This window comes from Hyperoodon ampullatus, assembly GCF_949752795.1.
Source record: "Hyperoodon ampullatus genome assembly, chromosome: 1".
NCBI lineage: Eukaryota > Metazoa > Chordata > Mammalia > Artiodactyla > Ziphiidae > Hyperoodon > Hyperoodon ampullatus.
This window is the reverse complement of record NC_136914.1, coordinates 52,191,474-52,208,645: the sequence shown is the minus strand read 5'-3', so window position 1 is coordinate 52,208,645 and position 17,172 is coordinate 52,191,474. Positions and strand designations below refer to the sequence as shown.

At 35.2% G+C, this 17,172-nt stretch overlaps 1 protein-coding gene across 1 annotated transcript in view; it reads right to left on the bottom strand.

Moving 5' to 3' along the window:
- Nucleotides 1-17,172, bottom strand: part of ADAMTS3 (ADAM metallopeptidase with thrombospondin type 1 motif 3) — a gene marked incomplete at both ends in the record, with an annotated part of 291,356 nt that overhangs the window by 14,698 nt on the left and 259,486 nt on the right. Inside the window, 7 exons of the mRNA XM_079705334.1 lie at nt 4,234-4,397; nt 6,182-6,262; nt 9,603-9,726; nt 11,274-11,407; nt 12,575-12,750; nt 13,700-13,845; nt 15,855-15,968. Of these exons, the coding sequence (XP_079561460.1) occupies nt 4,234-4,397; nt 6,182-6,262; nt 9,603-9,726; nt 11,274-11,407; nt 12,575-12,750; nt 13,700-13,845; nt 15,855-15,968 (939 nt within the window). The remainder of the gene's footprint in view (nt 1-4,233; nt 4,398-6,181; nt 6,263-9,602; nt 9,727-11,273; nt 11,408-12,574; nt 12,751-13,699; nt 13,846-15,854; nt 15,969-17,172) is intronic.

Genomic DNA, 17,172 nt, shown 5'->3' with positions numbered 1-17,172 from the left:
GGCGGACTCGCAACCACTGCGCCACCAGGAAAGCCCCCATTAGTGTTTTAAACTAAACTTTTAGAAACAGCTTTTGTTTGATACTAAACCCGCTAGGATGAAGGATTTGGTTAGCTGGGTTCTCTTTTTTTCCCCTTAGTCTTTGTTTTTAAAACAGTATTAAAAATTGAGCATCAATCCCTATATTGGCCCTTATATGTGGCCAGATGTTTAAGCTTTCAACCCCAGATGGCTTAGCTGCCATGCTCTGGGGCTCCGAACCTGGGGTTCCAGTCTTTCAGAGAGGAAAAGAAAGGCCATGATGACAGAGCACAGCTTGTCCATATCCCCTGTCCTAGCTACACATTTCCTTCTTATATCGCCAGCCCACATGGCTCCCTGGGGTCACCTAATATCACTGGCAAAGACTTAAGGCAGGGCTCTGAGGCCAGACACCTGTGCTCCTGGAAAAGAACGCTCTGTCATTACATACGAGTAAAACAGAGCTTCTGATCTCCAATCATTCAAACTTAAAATAATCTAAATAAAAGTTTGATTAATGTATATTTTTCTATAAAGTTATCTAACCTAAGGAAGAGAATGAGAGTCCAGAAATAAGCCCACTTAAATTTGGACAATTAATTTTTGACATAGATGAAAAGGCAATTTAATGGAGAAAGGATAGTTTTTTCAACAAATGGTGCTGGATATTGTGGTGGCTTAAAAAATGTGTCCACAAGTCTTTTGACACTTTCCCTCTCAATAAATGGAGCTTAATTCTTCTCCCCTTCAGTGGGGGGCTGGACTCAGTGACTTACTTCTAGTAAATAGCAGCAGACATGAAAGGATGTCACTTCTAAGATTAGGTTAAGACTGACTTCTGTCTTGGTTGCACTCTCTCACTTTCTCAGTCACTTGAATCACTCACTGTTGGAAGCCAGCTGTCATGTGAAAAGGACACTGAAGCAGCCAGTGGGCTCATGTAATAAGGAACAGAAGCCTGTCAACCACCATGCGAAGAAGCTTGGGAGCAATCTTCCAAGGCCTTTCAACAACCATGTGACTGAGCTGGGAACTGAAAAGATTCTCCACAATGGAGCCTTGAGGTGACTGCCGCCAGACCTGAGAGCATCTTCATGAGATGCCCTGAGCCAGAACTAGCCAGGTAAGCTACTACCAGATACCTGATCCAGAGAAACTACGAGATAATACTGTTGCTTGTGTTCAGCCACCAAATTTGGGGTAATTTGTTATGCAACAATAGATAATATGGACATCCATATGCAAAACTAAGAACCTAACCTAGACAAAATGTATATAAAAATTAGCTTAAATGGTTCATAAATTTAAATGATTGTAAAATGTAAAACTATAAAACTTACCAAAAAAAAGAAAATATTTTGACCTTGGATTAGGCAAAAAAAAAAATCTTATATAATAAGAAAGTCTTGATCCATAAAAGGAAAAATTGATAAACTGGACTTCAATAAAGTTAAAATATTTTCTTTGTGAAAGACACTACTAAGAGAAGGAAAAGAAACTACAGAGTAGAAGAAAATATTTGAAGGCCACATTTCACAGAGGACTTATATATTGAGCGTATATAAAGAACTCTGAAAACTTAAAAACAAAAAAGCAACCTACTTTAACAATGGGCAAAAGATTTGAACAGAGACTTTATCAATGAGAAATAATTTTCAAATTTAAAAAAAGACTTAGAACTGAGTGGGAAGATTTGATTTTAGATTAGTATAATATTTTTATAGGGAATCCAATAAATACTGGTATACAGAATCTAACAATATTCAAATTAAGTTGATGGCTTCTGCTTTCATCCATGAGGAAGTAATAGAGTTGCCTTCCTGAAATTAAAAACAATAAAACTGGATAGAATATTTGAGCGAATTTTTTCTGCAATGAATAAGATGGCAAAGGGCAATGATCCCTGTGAGAAGAGTAACATGCCAGGCGGGTCCTGGCTTCCTGACAGGGCCAGGTCTGGACCCTGATACTGGGAGCTGGAACCCAAACCAAGACAGCAGTCTCAGTGAACTGAGGAGGAGGGTGGAGTTCTGGAACTTTCAGGGCAGGGCACTAAAGAAAAGGGGGCTTCATGGAGGGTGGTCCAGAAAGCTGCATGGGTCTGAGACTGAGGGCTGGTCCGTGCATGCCCAGGCCAATACACCATGCCGTCTGTGAATGAGTGGCTGCTGCAGGGCTGACAGCAGGACAGAGATACCTGAGGACAGGCAGGGCTGAGGGCCCTAGGTGTCCTTATGGCCTCCCTAACACTTCAGGTATTCAGTTAAGGCACCAGAAAGCCATGCCATAAAAATAAGAACAAAATTGAAATACACCAGCCCTTAGAAAGGATAAACCAAGCCTCAAAGGATTAGTGGGAATGGACAACAAATTAAGTACCAGACAGAATAAAACCTAGTGCTTTTAAGGAAGGCAACATAAACCAAATGCCCTACAACTTATCATCTATACTGCTCAGTGTACAATAAAAAAGTGTAAGAAGTATGAAAATGTGAACCATAATCAAGAAAAGAAAAAGCAGCCCACAGAAGCAGACAGTATGAAATCTCAGGACTTAGAGGAAAAGTTGGACAGAATGAGTGAAAATACATGGACATCTCAGCAGAGAAATGAAAATTATAAAAAAAGAAAAAAGAACTGAATGGAAATTCTAGAAAACAAAAGTACACCATCTGACATGTAAACTTTACTGGATGGGCTCAGTGACAGATTGGAGACCACATAAGACAGTCAGTGAACTTGAACATAGTTCAACAGAAATTATCCAATTTGAAGAACAGAGAAAAGACAAAGATTACAAAAGGATGAACAAAGTCTAAGACACTTGTGGAACAATTTCAACTGGTTTAACATACATGTAAATGAGTCCCAGGAATAGAAAAGAAAGAGATGGGGAAAAAAACATAAACTTGAAGACATAATGGAAAATTTACCTCAATTTGGTGAAAAATATCAACCTACAGAGCCAAGATGCTCGGTGAACCCCAAGCCAGATACATACAAAGAACATCACAAACTAAGCATGTCGCAGACAAACTACGAAACAAACAAACCAAACCAAAACAAAAACATAAGGAGAAAATTGTAAAATGCAGCCAGAGAAAACTGACACATTAAATGCACAGCAGCAACCAAAATGAGGTTGACTTCTCATCATAAATAACAGCTTCAAGAAGACAAATGCTACATAAATGAGTCAAAGACAGCTCCTGTATATTGGGCCCTAGGTCGCTTATTTATTCACAGCAAGTTGAGACCCACCCATTAGCTCTAAAGCCAGCTGGCACCAAACTCAGATTTTCATATATCCAGTTGTTTTAAATGTAGCCCCCAAAAGTAAATTTCTAGCCATCTGGAGCCTGCTTGCTGTGCACCCCAAATCCACTAATTATAAATAAGACTTTGTGGCTATCAGGACCCCAAGCTGCTGCTGCTAACTTTTGGAGTTCTCAGACCCAGAGTCTCCCTGCTGTGTTGCTGAGTGACATCACCTAGACACATAAACCCCTTCTCGAGTTCCCCTTCCCTCACGAGTTACCTTGCCCTTGTCTCCCTCCTGATGGTGGCCCCATAAGCAAACCTGCTAAGGCATCACCCAAACAATATGTGTGGATGCTACTGCCACCTCATGGTCATATCTATTTCCTAGATCAGCCTCCAAATTCTTGGAACTCCCTACAACAACAGAAAAACATCTTTAAAGTGCTGAGAGAGAGAAAAAAACAAAACAAAAACTAGCCACCCCCAATTTTATATCTAGTGAAGATATCCTTTAAGAATGAGGGTGAAATAAAGATGTTTTCAGAGAATTGAAAGCTGAGAGAATAATTTGCTAGCATGCATACCTGCACCACGAGAAATGCTAAGGGAAGTTCTTTATATTGAAGGTAAAAGATACTAGACGGAAAATCAGATTTACAGAGAAAAACGAAGAGCATCAGAGATGGTAAATATGTGGCTAAATATAAAAATCTATTTTTTTCTCTTCTTGTCTTTAAAACATAACTGATTACTAAAATCAAAAATCACAATACTGTATTATTTGGTTTATAACATATATATAATAAAATATATGACAAAACTGCCCAAAGAATAAAGAGGGAAGGATACATGGAATTATAAAAAACAAGCAAGGTAAACATGTTTTGAGATAAATTAATTATAAAAATATAAACTAAACCAACTACATAGTGAGACTGTAATGCCACATACCAAGACAATAACAGGATCATGTAAAGGTCCATCGGTGTGAAGAGTTTCAATGTCATCTTCAATGTTATAATCCCATTCCACGCCAAGATCTATGAAGGTCTTCGACTTGGCTTCCTCCCCTTTGCCATTTAAAATATAGTGGCCTGTAGCCTGATTCTTAATCGCTGAAGGATGAAAAATGAGTAACCGGCATACATTTTATTTTATCATATTACAGCTTTGAAGATCCATATTAAGTCTATCCCCTTCTATAAATGAAAGACCATATTTATGAGCATCAAAGCAATCAAAATGAGTGTTACTTCTGATAGGACTCCTACTTCATTCATTAGGCATTCAAAATTCTCAAGAAGAATTCCTAACCAGTTAAAAACAGTGGCAAGATGGTTAAATAAGAAATAAAAATTAACAAATATTCCCATTTGAAAACACTGCTGAAGAGGTCAACAGTTTCTAACCCATTGATCATATACATTTCCTTAGGAAGGTGGAAATATTTTAAAAATAATGGCTATTTCCACAACAATTAATACAAATGATTTATGCTAGGACAGAATATAATATAATGTCTTTTTTTTTTTTTTTACTGTATATCTCTTTCAAGTTAAGGCAAAATATTATAGGTACTCAAAATAGTTGAACTAATTTTTAGGCCAACAAACAATTAGTCCTTATGACTATAAAATTCTAAGGTCACATTACCTACTTATATGACCAGGAAAAGCTCTTTACTGGTGATAGAATTTGTAATATACTATAGATTTACTATACATTATAAAATAAAATGCTTTCTCTAATGGATAAAAAATAATAAACGGGATTTTAAAGTTTGGAGGTACATCGGCATTTAATGATGTTAGGAAATAAAATTTCAAAAGTTGTTACCATTACCGAAAATGTGCAGAAAACATGAGTAATTTTAGTTAAATGCATTTATTCCCCTTGAAATTTTTAAACTAGTCTAATTTTTCCAAGGAGAATAATCTGAATTCTAGAATGAAAAGTAGGGAATTTCAGTTACTGGAGAAAGAAATACAGCTAGACAGCAGAGACTATTTTGGAACCTAGTAGTGAATATACTTTAAATACCAAAAAGAAAAAAAATCTACGAAACACCATGAAACAATCCATTTTTTAAGTTACAAAAATTTAGAAAAGTAATTTACTATAAATATTCATAGGTTTGACAGAGGTGTCAGTTTCAGAAATCTTCTTAGTGCTTTTATAGCTCAAGGAATATGTGAAAGCTATGTTTACATTTGTACATTCACTTTGAATACAAACCCCTTTAGAGTGACATTTCTACATGATCCTCTCATAAAGGAGGAAAAGAATCTTCTTTTAGAAATTATAAATAGGATAATTTGCAGATAATAAACAGAAAACATGCAGAAAATGAATCTGCATGTGCCAGTCAGAAACTGGACACATAACAGATATCAGGAAAATTTTTATTGGACTAGTAAAATCCAGATGTGGTTGCTTTTCAGTCAAAGAACTTAAAATGCACTAAAAAAAGAGGCATGCAGTATGGCACCAACCAAAATATCAGAACTAATTTGTCAACATAAATATGGCAAATTTTTCTGATATTATTCTTAATTTAGTGCATTTTATTAACATTTATTTTTCTCATCTCCTAATACAGAGCAAAAATGCATAACAAATTCAAACTTGTGAAATTATTTTTTTCCCTCATGTCATGATGAACCAACCCAGGTTGCACCAAAAATTAAAACTCTAGTTTTGAATATTTCTTATTTTAGAGAAAGAATAGTTGGGAGAAATGACCAACAAAAACCACATAATAATGCATTTACATATAATTTTGAATTTACGTGTATATATAGAGATACATACATATGTATCTCTATCTATATATTATTTCTTTGACATTTCTATGTTTTCAGTGCATGTTAAAGCAGAGCCAGCAGACAGAAACACTTACCAAGAATATGAGGAGAAGCCTCGTCTTCTTGGATTAACACATGTCTAGCACCAGGGGGTATATCAAACATCTTAAGGTACCCTTTGCATGTGTAGTAAATATTGGAGGGAGCAAAGAAGAAAACAAAAGCAACAACCATGGTTAGTCAGGCATTACATTCTAACTGTTCCTGTGTGCAGAAGAGGGCATCCATAAACCGAAAGAAGCAGTTTCAGAAATTAATTTCAAAGCATTGGTAGCTTTTGTGACATCTGGCATAAGATCAGAGGAATCTTTTTTTTAATTAAGTTGAGGAAAAAAAATTAATCTAGTTTCTAACCCATTAGTCACTTATTTTGTGCTGATCTACAGATTGTGTCAACAATAATTCAGGCAAATACTATACTCTCTTGTGTCTCTCGATGTGATTTTAGTTTTCTAAACCAAGCTTTTGTACAGGGGTCCATTTTTAGTGCAATTAGTTGGTGAACTTCTTGAGATATTTTATCTGTCTATATACTATTTTAAAAGCCTAAGTGGCAAGTATAAACAGCTAAACTTCTAATTAATGAAATATCTTCAGATTTAAACACCTGCTTTATTCTAAAGAAATTACAAAAGAAAAACCAATGAGTAGCTTTCATTTATATTGTGATCAGCAATTAATTTGAAAGCTTTAAACAAGTTTTAAAGGGGAATGTTTTAAAATATGTGCTGTAGATTTGGTTGGAATATGTCTGCAGGTTATGTTGTGCATTGCCTCTACACGTACCCTAAGTTCAATCTTCTAATTGAGAAATCACAAAACCAATATGCTGAATAGTTTGTCTTGGGTTTTAAAATCACATATCAATCATATTGCAGTCATTGTCTTATATAACAAACTTTCTTAGTATTATCATGTGTCCTAAAAATTATCTTAAGATCATTTAGAATTAAGATCCTAACCATAAATCAACAATAATCAGGGCAAATAGAGAAACCAAGATGTTTTACCTCGCTTGTAAGAAAATGAATATAGGAAGATTATGCAACTTATACACCTTCATTACATCATGAAACCTATAATTCATATATTACAATTATTGACAGAAATTCTGTTATAAATACAAAATTGCTTATGGAATCAGAAAGAAATCTGTTTTTCTGTCATTTCCTATATGGACAATTATTACCTTTGTGTAGATTTACCTAACTCTTTTACAATATTTTTAGTGTCTTAACTAAACGGAGTGGTCATTTTGGGGTTAGGCTTTCCAGCACCTGAAATGTACCATGTTTGCCTGAGTGCAATAGCTGGAAGTAACATGCTTAAGATGCCAAGTGTAGCAAAACAGCTTGATGCCATTTATGGATGCCCATCTTTCTGCAGTTTGCTACAACTTACCCAGTACATTTTTAGCTTCCCTTGTTTCAGCAAGAGAAATATTACGAGCTCCTTTGGGTAAAGTGAAGGCGCCTCTCATCTTCCCTTAAATAGAATGTCTTTAATTAGTGGAGGGTTCATGTTTATCAAAGTCTTGCTGTTTCATTGACTATACTATAAGCTATATATATTTTATTAGGTAATATATAAAATATGTTCCATAATTTTATATGTTGAAGTCAAAATGCATTTATAACAGTTAGCTAATGCCAGTAAACTGTTAATAGTCAATGAAAGTAAGACTAAGCGTGAATGAGAAATGATATAGGGGATTTGAAGTTGAATACTTGCAGATTTCATTTTCCAGCAACTTGAATTCTTTACGGCACCTCTTGCTTAAATTTTTCCCTGTTGGAAAAGGTTAATTAGTCTATTGAATAACTACGATGATAACATTAGTTCAAAGAAATGGATGTTAGATTATCTTCAAACAGTTTGAATCTGTATGACTGATTAAAGCTTTCTTCTCTTCTTCAGAACTTGATTCACAGGTTTAGCATAATTTTTGAGGTATCTGAAAAAAAGTATCACTGCCTTTTATTACACATAATATAGAATGGATAATAATGGTAAAAACCATTTTCGTTACATTCATTCACTCTGGGAATAAAACAAATTAATTATTTTACACCTAAACGAACAATACATAACTGCAATAAAGAAAGCACGGTAAATTATTTCACATTAAGATGGAGAAAATCACATTACTCCACCAAAACCATTGTATATGTATATAATTCTAATTCTGTTTGCTTTATTAAATAATACAATCAGTCAGGAATGGCAATATTTGATTTTTAACAATTTTCAAAGTACAAAGCATAGTAAATTATCACACAGGAATAGCAAAGATATCAGTAACTAGAGTAGGGAATGCTTAAGAAAAACACATTAGAATATAGTCACCTACCTCTGCCTAGCACTAAATATATCAAAGAGCAAAGCTGATATGTGTGGAAATGGCTTGAGCTGCGTACCTGGGGTATAATGGGAGTAAAAAGAACTAAGAGAATTACTCTATTTGGATAAAGAACAGTTTTTTTATACTTCTCATTTTTCTAAAAGGAAAAATTAGCGCTATGACAATGTGCTCAAAGTAAACCAAATCTTTGTTTTTGTTTTGTTTTATCTTGTTTTCTGTTATTCTATAAGAGACTATATCTTGGATGTAAAAGAAGCTTTTCAAGGGAAGCCTCACATTAAATTTATCTTTAAATGCTGAATTCTCAGAGACATTTGTCTAATAAATTTGTGGAATAACTGAATAATATTTGTTACAAATTTAAAGAAATTATTCAGTAATCAATGTTTATATCTAAGTCTTATGAAAATTCCAATGAATTATTATGAAAATACTAATAATTTTGCATATTATTTGCTTTTGGTTCCATCTGACGAACCTTCACCACATGCCTGAGTCCAGGCCATTGACTGTGTAACAAGCAGAGAAATTCAAACACATAAGCAATTATACCTCTGGTTATTTTTTGGTTGTATGTACCTCAAACTTGTTTAATATAAAATTGTAAATATCATGTGAAATATAGACCCTAGATTTATAGATTTATAAATAGGATAAACTTGTTCACTTAGAAGCAAAATGAATGTAATATTTTTAAAGTTGTATCTAAAGTTTTATAAAATTTTTAACTTCTGATCAATAATTTATGTGCAACAGAAAATTCAAAATAAGCATTAATTTTAATAATTAGGTTTAATGCATTTTATTAAGGACACAGAATTAAACAAAACACAGATTTTAACTAACTACTATAATTGATATTGGTTTTATTTGTTCCTTATCTACATTTAGTAGATTTATTTTTTATCATGGATACTATGAAGTATGAATTGTCAAAGTTGTTAAAATAATTCCTTAAAAGGTAATCTGAATAAAAATAAATCAGCAGCTAATTTTTTAATGTTTATAGAGAAAGTGCGGCATTCCTAAAAGAAGTCTCAGACAAATGCAAATCATGGAGAAGGATACTGAATTCATGAGAGACCTCATCTTACCAAGCTTCCTGGGTGTTCTGGTAAACGTCCCCTTTACGGTTCGACAATGGGAATTATCTCCTCCACAGACCCCACACTTATCCTCAACCTTGTTAGAACCGATTTCTTTATCACAGCCCACTTTCTGGGGAGAGAAGATATTAAATGTAGCTAATTTTAACGTGCCAAGTAAAGGTCAGCATTCTGGAGAATGATACACCATTTGTTTCATCATGGGCCCACAGACCAAAATTCCTCTCTAGCTCTGATTTTTAATCACTCAGTCTTTTAAAGAACTACTATAAAATAAAATGACTTGTACTCTGGGCAGTAAAGTATAAATTTCCCTCGGTCTAATGAAGTGATTCCCCTGTCATACATAGGCAATCATCAAACATTTATGGAACGCAGAAGTTGTAGCTGATGCTGAGGAGACAAAATTAAGAGGTGTTTCTCCCTTGTTGCCTTCATATTTATAAAGATGAATACTAAAATAGTGAGTTGTCTATTAGTACAGACTTTACAAGTTGGTAAGGGATGTGAGACAAAACATCACAGATGTAGTGGAGATCTTCATAGTGCCCTGAAGGAACAGACGGTGTGGAAAGGCAATTCAAGAATAAAAAGGGATTAAAACAGAGCCATAGAAGTCATCAAAAGTGGGTTCAGATAATAATATGTGAACCATACCTAAATTAATGGAAAGTTAGTGTTGTATGGTGGTGAAGAATAGTGAAAGATCTGCAAATCACAGGCTGTGGAAGGCGTTGAATATCAGGAAGAGTTTATATTTTCACATTAATTTAACAGGGAACTACTGAAAAGTTTTCTGAACTGGGGTAGGTCCTTAATATAAATCAGTGTTGGATAATGATAATGATACTGCACTCATAAGTTTGGGATGAGAGTGAGCAGAGAAAATAATGACAACATATACATTTAATGCACCAGATACTGTGGGAGGTGAAAGATGAATAAAACACAGATTCTACTTTAGGGAAATTTTAGTTCAGCTATGAGGCATCTGTGAATTTGAGATTCTTTTATATAACACTTTAGTTGTGCTGAAGTGAAAACAAGTCAAACAGGAGCAATGTGTTCGGTTAATAAGGATAATTTCTTATCACTTTAACCTGTGAACATGAACAAAAAGTAAACTGCATTAAAAAAAAGATTAAATGGGCAAAAGACAGTTTTTGCATCTTCACTAGTACTTCTGTTCTGATGTGGAACTCAGTGTTTAAACTTAGAATTAATTGGAAGTTGAGACAGGGAGAAAGAGAAGTTTCTATCATCTTTTAAACAAATGATAAAACACATTTAGCATTGAATTTTTTAAAAAGACTTGGTATTGTATTAGTGGATGGCTACTATAATATACTCAAAGCCAAGGCATGGTTCCCAAGTTGTATTCCCAGCCTTCAGATATCAGAGGAAGCACCAAAAATGCATTTGGCTGGAAATTAGGAAAACTAATTAAATCTTGATTTTGCCAGTGACCAAAGTTTGATTTGATTAATTGCAATTTCTTCCCAATTTAGCTTAGCTACTGATCTATTCATAGATTCTCATTGTAATGTGATCTCAGATAAGAAAGAGTTAAAATATTTTTGAAAATATGCAGATGAATGAAAGGAAAAGTAGAATTGCACACTACTGTATGCAGCTTTGGGGGAAGCGATCTGAACTCACCACACACTCTCCGCGCACACATATGCTGTATGGGTCTTTGTAAGAGCAGCGCGTTCCATCATGCACCAGCTGTTTCATATAAGCAACATCTCCAGTCTCTTTGGATTGACAGTAAAGGTGGCATCTTTTCTTGGCTGCATAAGATGGAGGATTAAGTCGACTATTTATGTAAAATGGTATATTTGAACAGTATAGTTTATTTTGTTTGTAAAATACACAGTTTCAATGTGGTTTCCTGAAAACAAATTGTATAAATAAATAAAGAGTAGGGGAAAAGTATGCATACTTGGCATATTTGTTTAAACCAGGGTGACCCTACGCTTTGACATCTAAACTGGGATAATTTTGACAGTGAAAAGGGGCTCTATTAATAATATACACAGGGACAATAGGTATAAACTGGGACTGTCCCAGGCAACGCAGGTCGTATGGCTGGCTACCCTAGATTTAACCACAGCTGTTCAATAAATTTCATTCAGCATCATTTTAGTTTTAGTGACACTTAGAGCACTGAAAGGGTTTCTCTTTTGTTTGACTCAAAGGCCTAGTATAGTTTTTGCTTCTTGTAGGATCTCATTAATTAAATCTAAGTTATGTGACTCACTTCCCCAAAATAAATCAAAATAATGCATTGCAATTTTGAATTCCTACACATATGCATCTTTCCTTTAAAGCAGCTTTTAAACTGAACTCAGCAGTGTATTATATCACACAATAATTCTGTAACTACTTTTTATTCACTCAAGTAAGAAATATGTCAAGAAGTTCCCATTTGAACAGATTTAACTGAAAATTCAGGGGTAAGAAGTGAAACATGACAAGGGAATTTCCAAGTGTATTTCTTGATAACCAGTGTACGGTACAAAAGTAAAAGGTTATGAAGTGCCTTTTGTTATTAAATAATGGTCTTTGTCTTATTCCTGACTTGATTGTAAAATAACTATATTTTTCTCTAGTTATTCAGAAAGGAAGGATAACAATATTCCAGAAGCATTTCCTAGTAGAGGGATTTCAGTTGCATGAGGGGACTCAACATCTCTCCCAGGCGTTGCTTTCTACTTGTCTTTCCAGTAGTGACAGTGGCAGTGCTGCTTCCCAGGAGCTATTCCATAATTCTCACCTCTCTAGAGAAAGGCGTGTGTTAGCCTTATTCTTGGAAAACCAGGAGGACCTACCCTTATAAGCACCAAGTTTTCTAAGTTACCAAGTAGAGATCAAGAGTCCAAGGGATTGCGTGTTGACAAAGCTTAAGCTCTAAGTAACCATCCACACAGCAGGAAAAGCGAGGGCATCTTACTCACAGTCAGGATGTTCATATGGCAACCAGTGGTGTTTGGTATTCTGGTATTCAAAGTGGGAGTTACGCTGCTGGCACTGCTGGGCTCTGAAGTCCTCAAAGTGTTTTTGGCATTCTTCTGTATTACAAAGCTGGTACTCAAAATTAACACCAGGACAATCCTGACCACCATTGATGGGCCTAAAGAAAAGACAACATTTAAAAAGGCCTTTTGGCACTGGTCCAGCAGCTGAAGCTTGCAGACACAGTGCTGGAGGACAGAAAGCCAAGGCTTCTGAGCTGCCAGCACAAAGTGAATGAACTCATACTTTCTAATTTCAATCCCTTTCCAAAAGCACTATCCTCTCCCTGCTGAGGTTTGGTGGCGGGAATTCCCAAACTCAACTTAAATCAGTATATTTTAAAGCAGTGTATTTTTCAAGCAGTGTATTTTAAATGCACAGCAAAAGTATACAAAGAAACAAAAAACAGGTATATGGTCCCAGGAAAATTATATTTTATATCATGTATAAAACATGTAGAAGCAACCCAAAGAAACACTGATCACAGCTCTATGCCTCTGTTTCCTAATATGTAAAATGAAAATAATAATCCAATCTTCCTTAGGGAAACACCGTGAGGATTAAATGAGTCAGCATGTTTAAAACACTTAGAACAGAGTGTGGCTCGCAGTGAACCCTCGCTGTTCTAACTACTTTAAGGATAGCTTTTCCCCCAACAGTTCCTTGGCCTTCTTTTACCATCTTCCCGTCACCCAGCTCTGAAGCATTCTTCTCCTAACTCGGAAGTGAGGGAGCCTCTGGTTGGTGTTGCTCCTGCCGGCAGGCCTGTCCTTCCTCCAGCGGGTCTCACAGCCTCGGTGCTCAGGTCCTAAGAGCACAGCCATCTGCTTTCCCCGCTCAGCTCCTTAATCCTCCTAAACAGCAATTTCTTGAACAATTTCTAATCTTAACCATGGACTACTCTTCACAAGATTGATAAATGGGGATTTACCCAAAATAGATACTTAAACCGTTAGTTTTCATGTTCTGTGTTTTACATGTACTTCAAGAAACAGAGCATTAGCGACATGATATTGAAGCATTTTCTGGTCTATCCCAATAACCAGAATGACAGGAGTTATACTCACACTGGATTATTGCACTGGCGTGTTCTAAAGCGAACACCAGTTCCGCAGGTCCGGGAACAGGAGCCAAATTTGGTCCATGATCCCCAGTTGCCATCTTGTTTTTGCTGATTAGCATTCTTCCACATGCAATGACCCTTATAGCACCACTTAGGGAAATGACACAAAGCAATCATGAAAATCATGCATATGCTAAAGCTGAAGTTCTTATACAAGGATCACCAAGTGAAGGACTTCATTTCTTTTTTTTTTCTTTTTCAGGCAAAAATACACTTAAAATTATCTCAGAGCAGTGCCCTGTACACTGCATAATTTAGACTTGCATTTTTAAGTATAAAATTAAAATTTAAAAAATAACATTCACTCAGACAAGGTTTTAAATGACACATTTACCAGTGAGTATCAAACAGCATAATCAATAAGGATGATCTGAGCACCCAACTTGCCCAGTAGGTGCTATTCTACCCTTCATCCCTCATTATCTATATTACTGGAGTTTTTCAAGGGCAATCTGCTCCCCTTTAAAATAATGACAGGAAACCATATGTCTTAATTTAGAAAATAATTAACATACCATATCTAAAACATACATAACTTTCAAAACACTTGTACATAATTGTTAAAATTTTCCTTCACAATGATTCTGAGAGATATATGATCTTTACCTTTCTGATGAGGAAAACTGGGACCTGGAAAGGACCATGAGTAGTGTAAGACTCTCTGACTGGAAAAACTAAGTGGGGAGTACTAAAACATGGATACTGTAGAGGCCTAGAGCTTACAGTACCCAGCACACAGCAGATGCTCAAAAGGTGTTCTTTTCCCTTCCAACATTTTGACTCACTTTTTTATCCTACATACAATGAAAGTGTTTCTTAAAACTCAACTCTGGGAAATTGAAACATAACACAAATATATTTAGGGAAGTTGGATGTCCAGAGTTGGTTTACAGAATACCTTTTTCATAAAGCAAAAATGAATCAACTCATTGTTGCTTCTGTTTTTTCAGTCAGAAGTCTGTAATACTGAATTTTCCCAGAGCAACACACTGTACAAGTTTAGCATAGTGCCTAAGAGTTTAAACGTGAATAATGGGAGATTTTATTATTATTATTATCATGCTTGTAATTCTCATAGTAAGTACAATTTATACACATTCGAAATAGAGCTTTAAAGGGCTTCAGAAGACCTAAAAGCTATATAAATCTTCTTTGCCAGGTTTTGGTCCTATCTACAATATCTTATTTCCAAACTAGTCAAAGCTCTTCAACTTGAGTTCTTAACATCCCTTTGTTTTGGGTTTCATGATCTTTCCCCTCCTGAGTAGTGTAGCTTGGCACTGGGCCAGTTTCTGAGCATTTGATCCTCACTATGCAACTTGAGATTGAAACTTCTGGGCATCTTTCCCCAAAGAGCAAGGCCAAATCTTCTGTACAAGTTCACATGACTTTATTTCTGGACAACTTTCACAAGGAATGGAATGCCAGCAAGTAAATCAAATCCCATTAGGGCCCAGATACTCGGCTGAGCTGCCACTTCCTATTCTATCAGTAGGGGGCTGTATCGTGGCCTCAAAGATGTCAAGTCCTAATCCTTAAAAGCTGTAAATGTTACCTTCTTTGGAAAAGAGTTTTTGCAGATGTAATTAAGTAAGAATTTTTAGATGGGGAGATTATCCTGGATTATCCAGGTGGACTCTAAATGCCATCACATGTAACCTTACAAGAGAGGGGCAGAGGGAAATTTATACACAGAAGAGAAGGGGGCAATGTGGCCACAAAGGCAGAGACTGGAGTGGTGCAGCCACAAGTCAAGGGAGTCAGTCAATCACCAGAAGCTGGAAGAGCTAAGGACAGATTCTTCACTGGAGCCTCTGGAGAGAGTATCATTCTGCCCACACATTGATTTCAGCTCAGTAAAAACTGATTTTGTTCTTCCAGCCTCCAGAACTGAGAGAGTAGTTTTCTTTTGATTTAAGCCACTAAGTCTGTGGTAAGTTGTTATAGCAGCTATAGGAAACTTGTACACAGTGTTCATGCATCCCCACAATGAAACTTTATGTACTATGGTTTTCTTAAAAATGACAATACATGTTATTTAAAGATGATTATTATGCAACGTATCTTAAATCTTTATTGTATAAATAGATTATACTCACTTTTCCAGCAGCACATTCGGTCCCATCAAGTGGGGGTCCTTTTTTAGTCTTACAAAAGTAGGGATTATCAGGATGGCTACACCAAAGCTGTTTACATGGGTCAAAGGTTCGGAACTAGAAGAGAAAAAAACCAAACTCTCAGGGACATAGAGATGGAATGACTTGTACCAACAACACCTTCTACACAGTTTCTTCATGTCATGTTTCTTGGATATTTTAATTTCAAGTTAATAGTCAAAGTTGTGGCATGTTAAGAAAACAAACAAACAAACACTGCCAAAGAATTCCAAGTAAAGAATACTTTCATTCCGCTTTTCTAAAATAACACTGATAAACAATGATTTGTCTGGGATTCTTCTGTTGACTTTTACTATTCTTTATGCCATTTCTCTCTTATGGTTTTCAAATAGACAATATTGGGATTTTAAAAAGAATGAGTAATTATTATGAACATTTTAAATATGAAAACATTATAGTGGTTTTGCAGCTCTCAAGCCATCAAAATGGCTTCTCTTTATCCCTGAATGTATGAACCAGTCAGAAATAAATAATTAAAATGCCCATCATAATGAGCCAACCAAAAGCAGAAAATATTTGTCAAACTTTCTGTGTAAGATAATGTATTCCAGGTATAACAAAATATAAATACATTCATATAGTTTATAAAGGACTTTCCATATATTTGATCTTCATAACAATACATGGCTGAGAAATATGGGTTATAAGGTAAGACTATAGTTATGGATACAATAAGACAGTAACAGAGACAGACCAGAATCTTAGTTTTCTCACTCTTAAGAATGTCTTTTATTTTCCTAAAACACTACATTATAATATCCAAATGTATATACAAGCACACGTATTTGTGTTACTGTTTCCTCATCTGCTCTCTAACAGTAAATATCTTATCATTCTTTAGATAAATTAAAATATACATATATATATCAAACACCAGTTTACCCACATCTTCATTGCCTATACCACTAATTATCCACATACAGACTCATGGTCATAGCTTTTTTTTTTTTTTTTTAATTAGTACTCATTTTGGATCTGGGTTTTTTGTTCTAATTCCTATTACCTAATGCAGAAACTATAATTTTCTACACTAGTGAGCCAAAGCTTTAGAATTCTCAGGTCAGAACATTATCGCAGGTCATTAGGAGCTGACCGTGTATACCTTACAAACAAACCAAATATCTGTATGTATCTGCATATGGAGGAATTCAAACAGCAGATCAACTTCTTTTGATGAAATACTTTTTTTTCTTGCTCTAACAAATAAAGCTTTCTCCAACATATAAAAAGCCCTATTTAC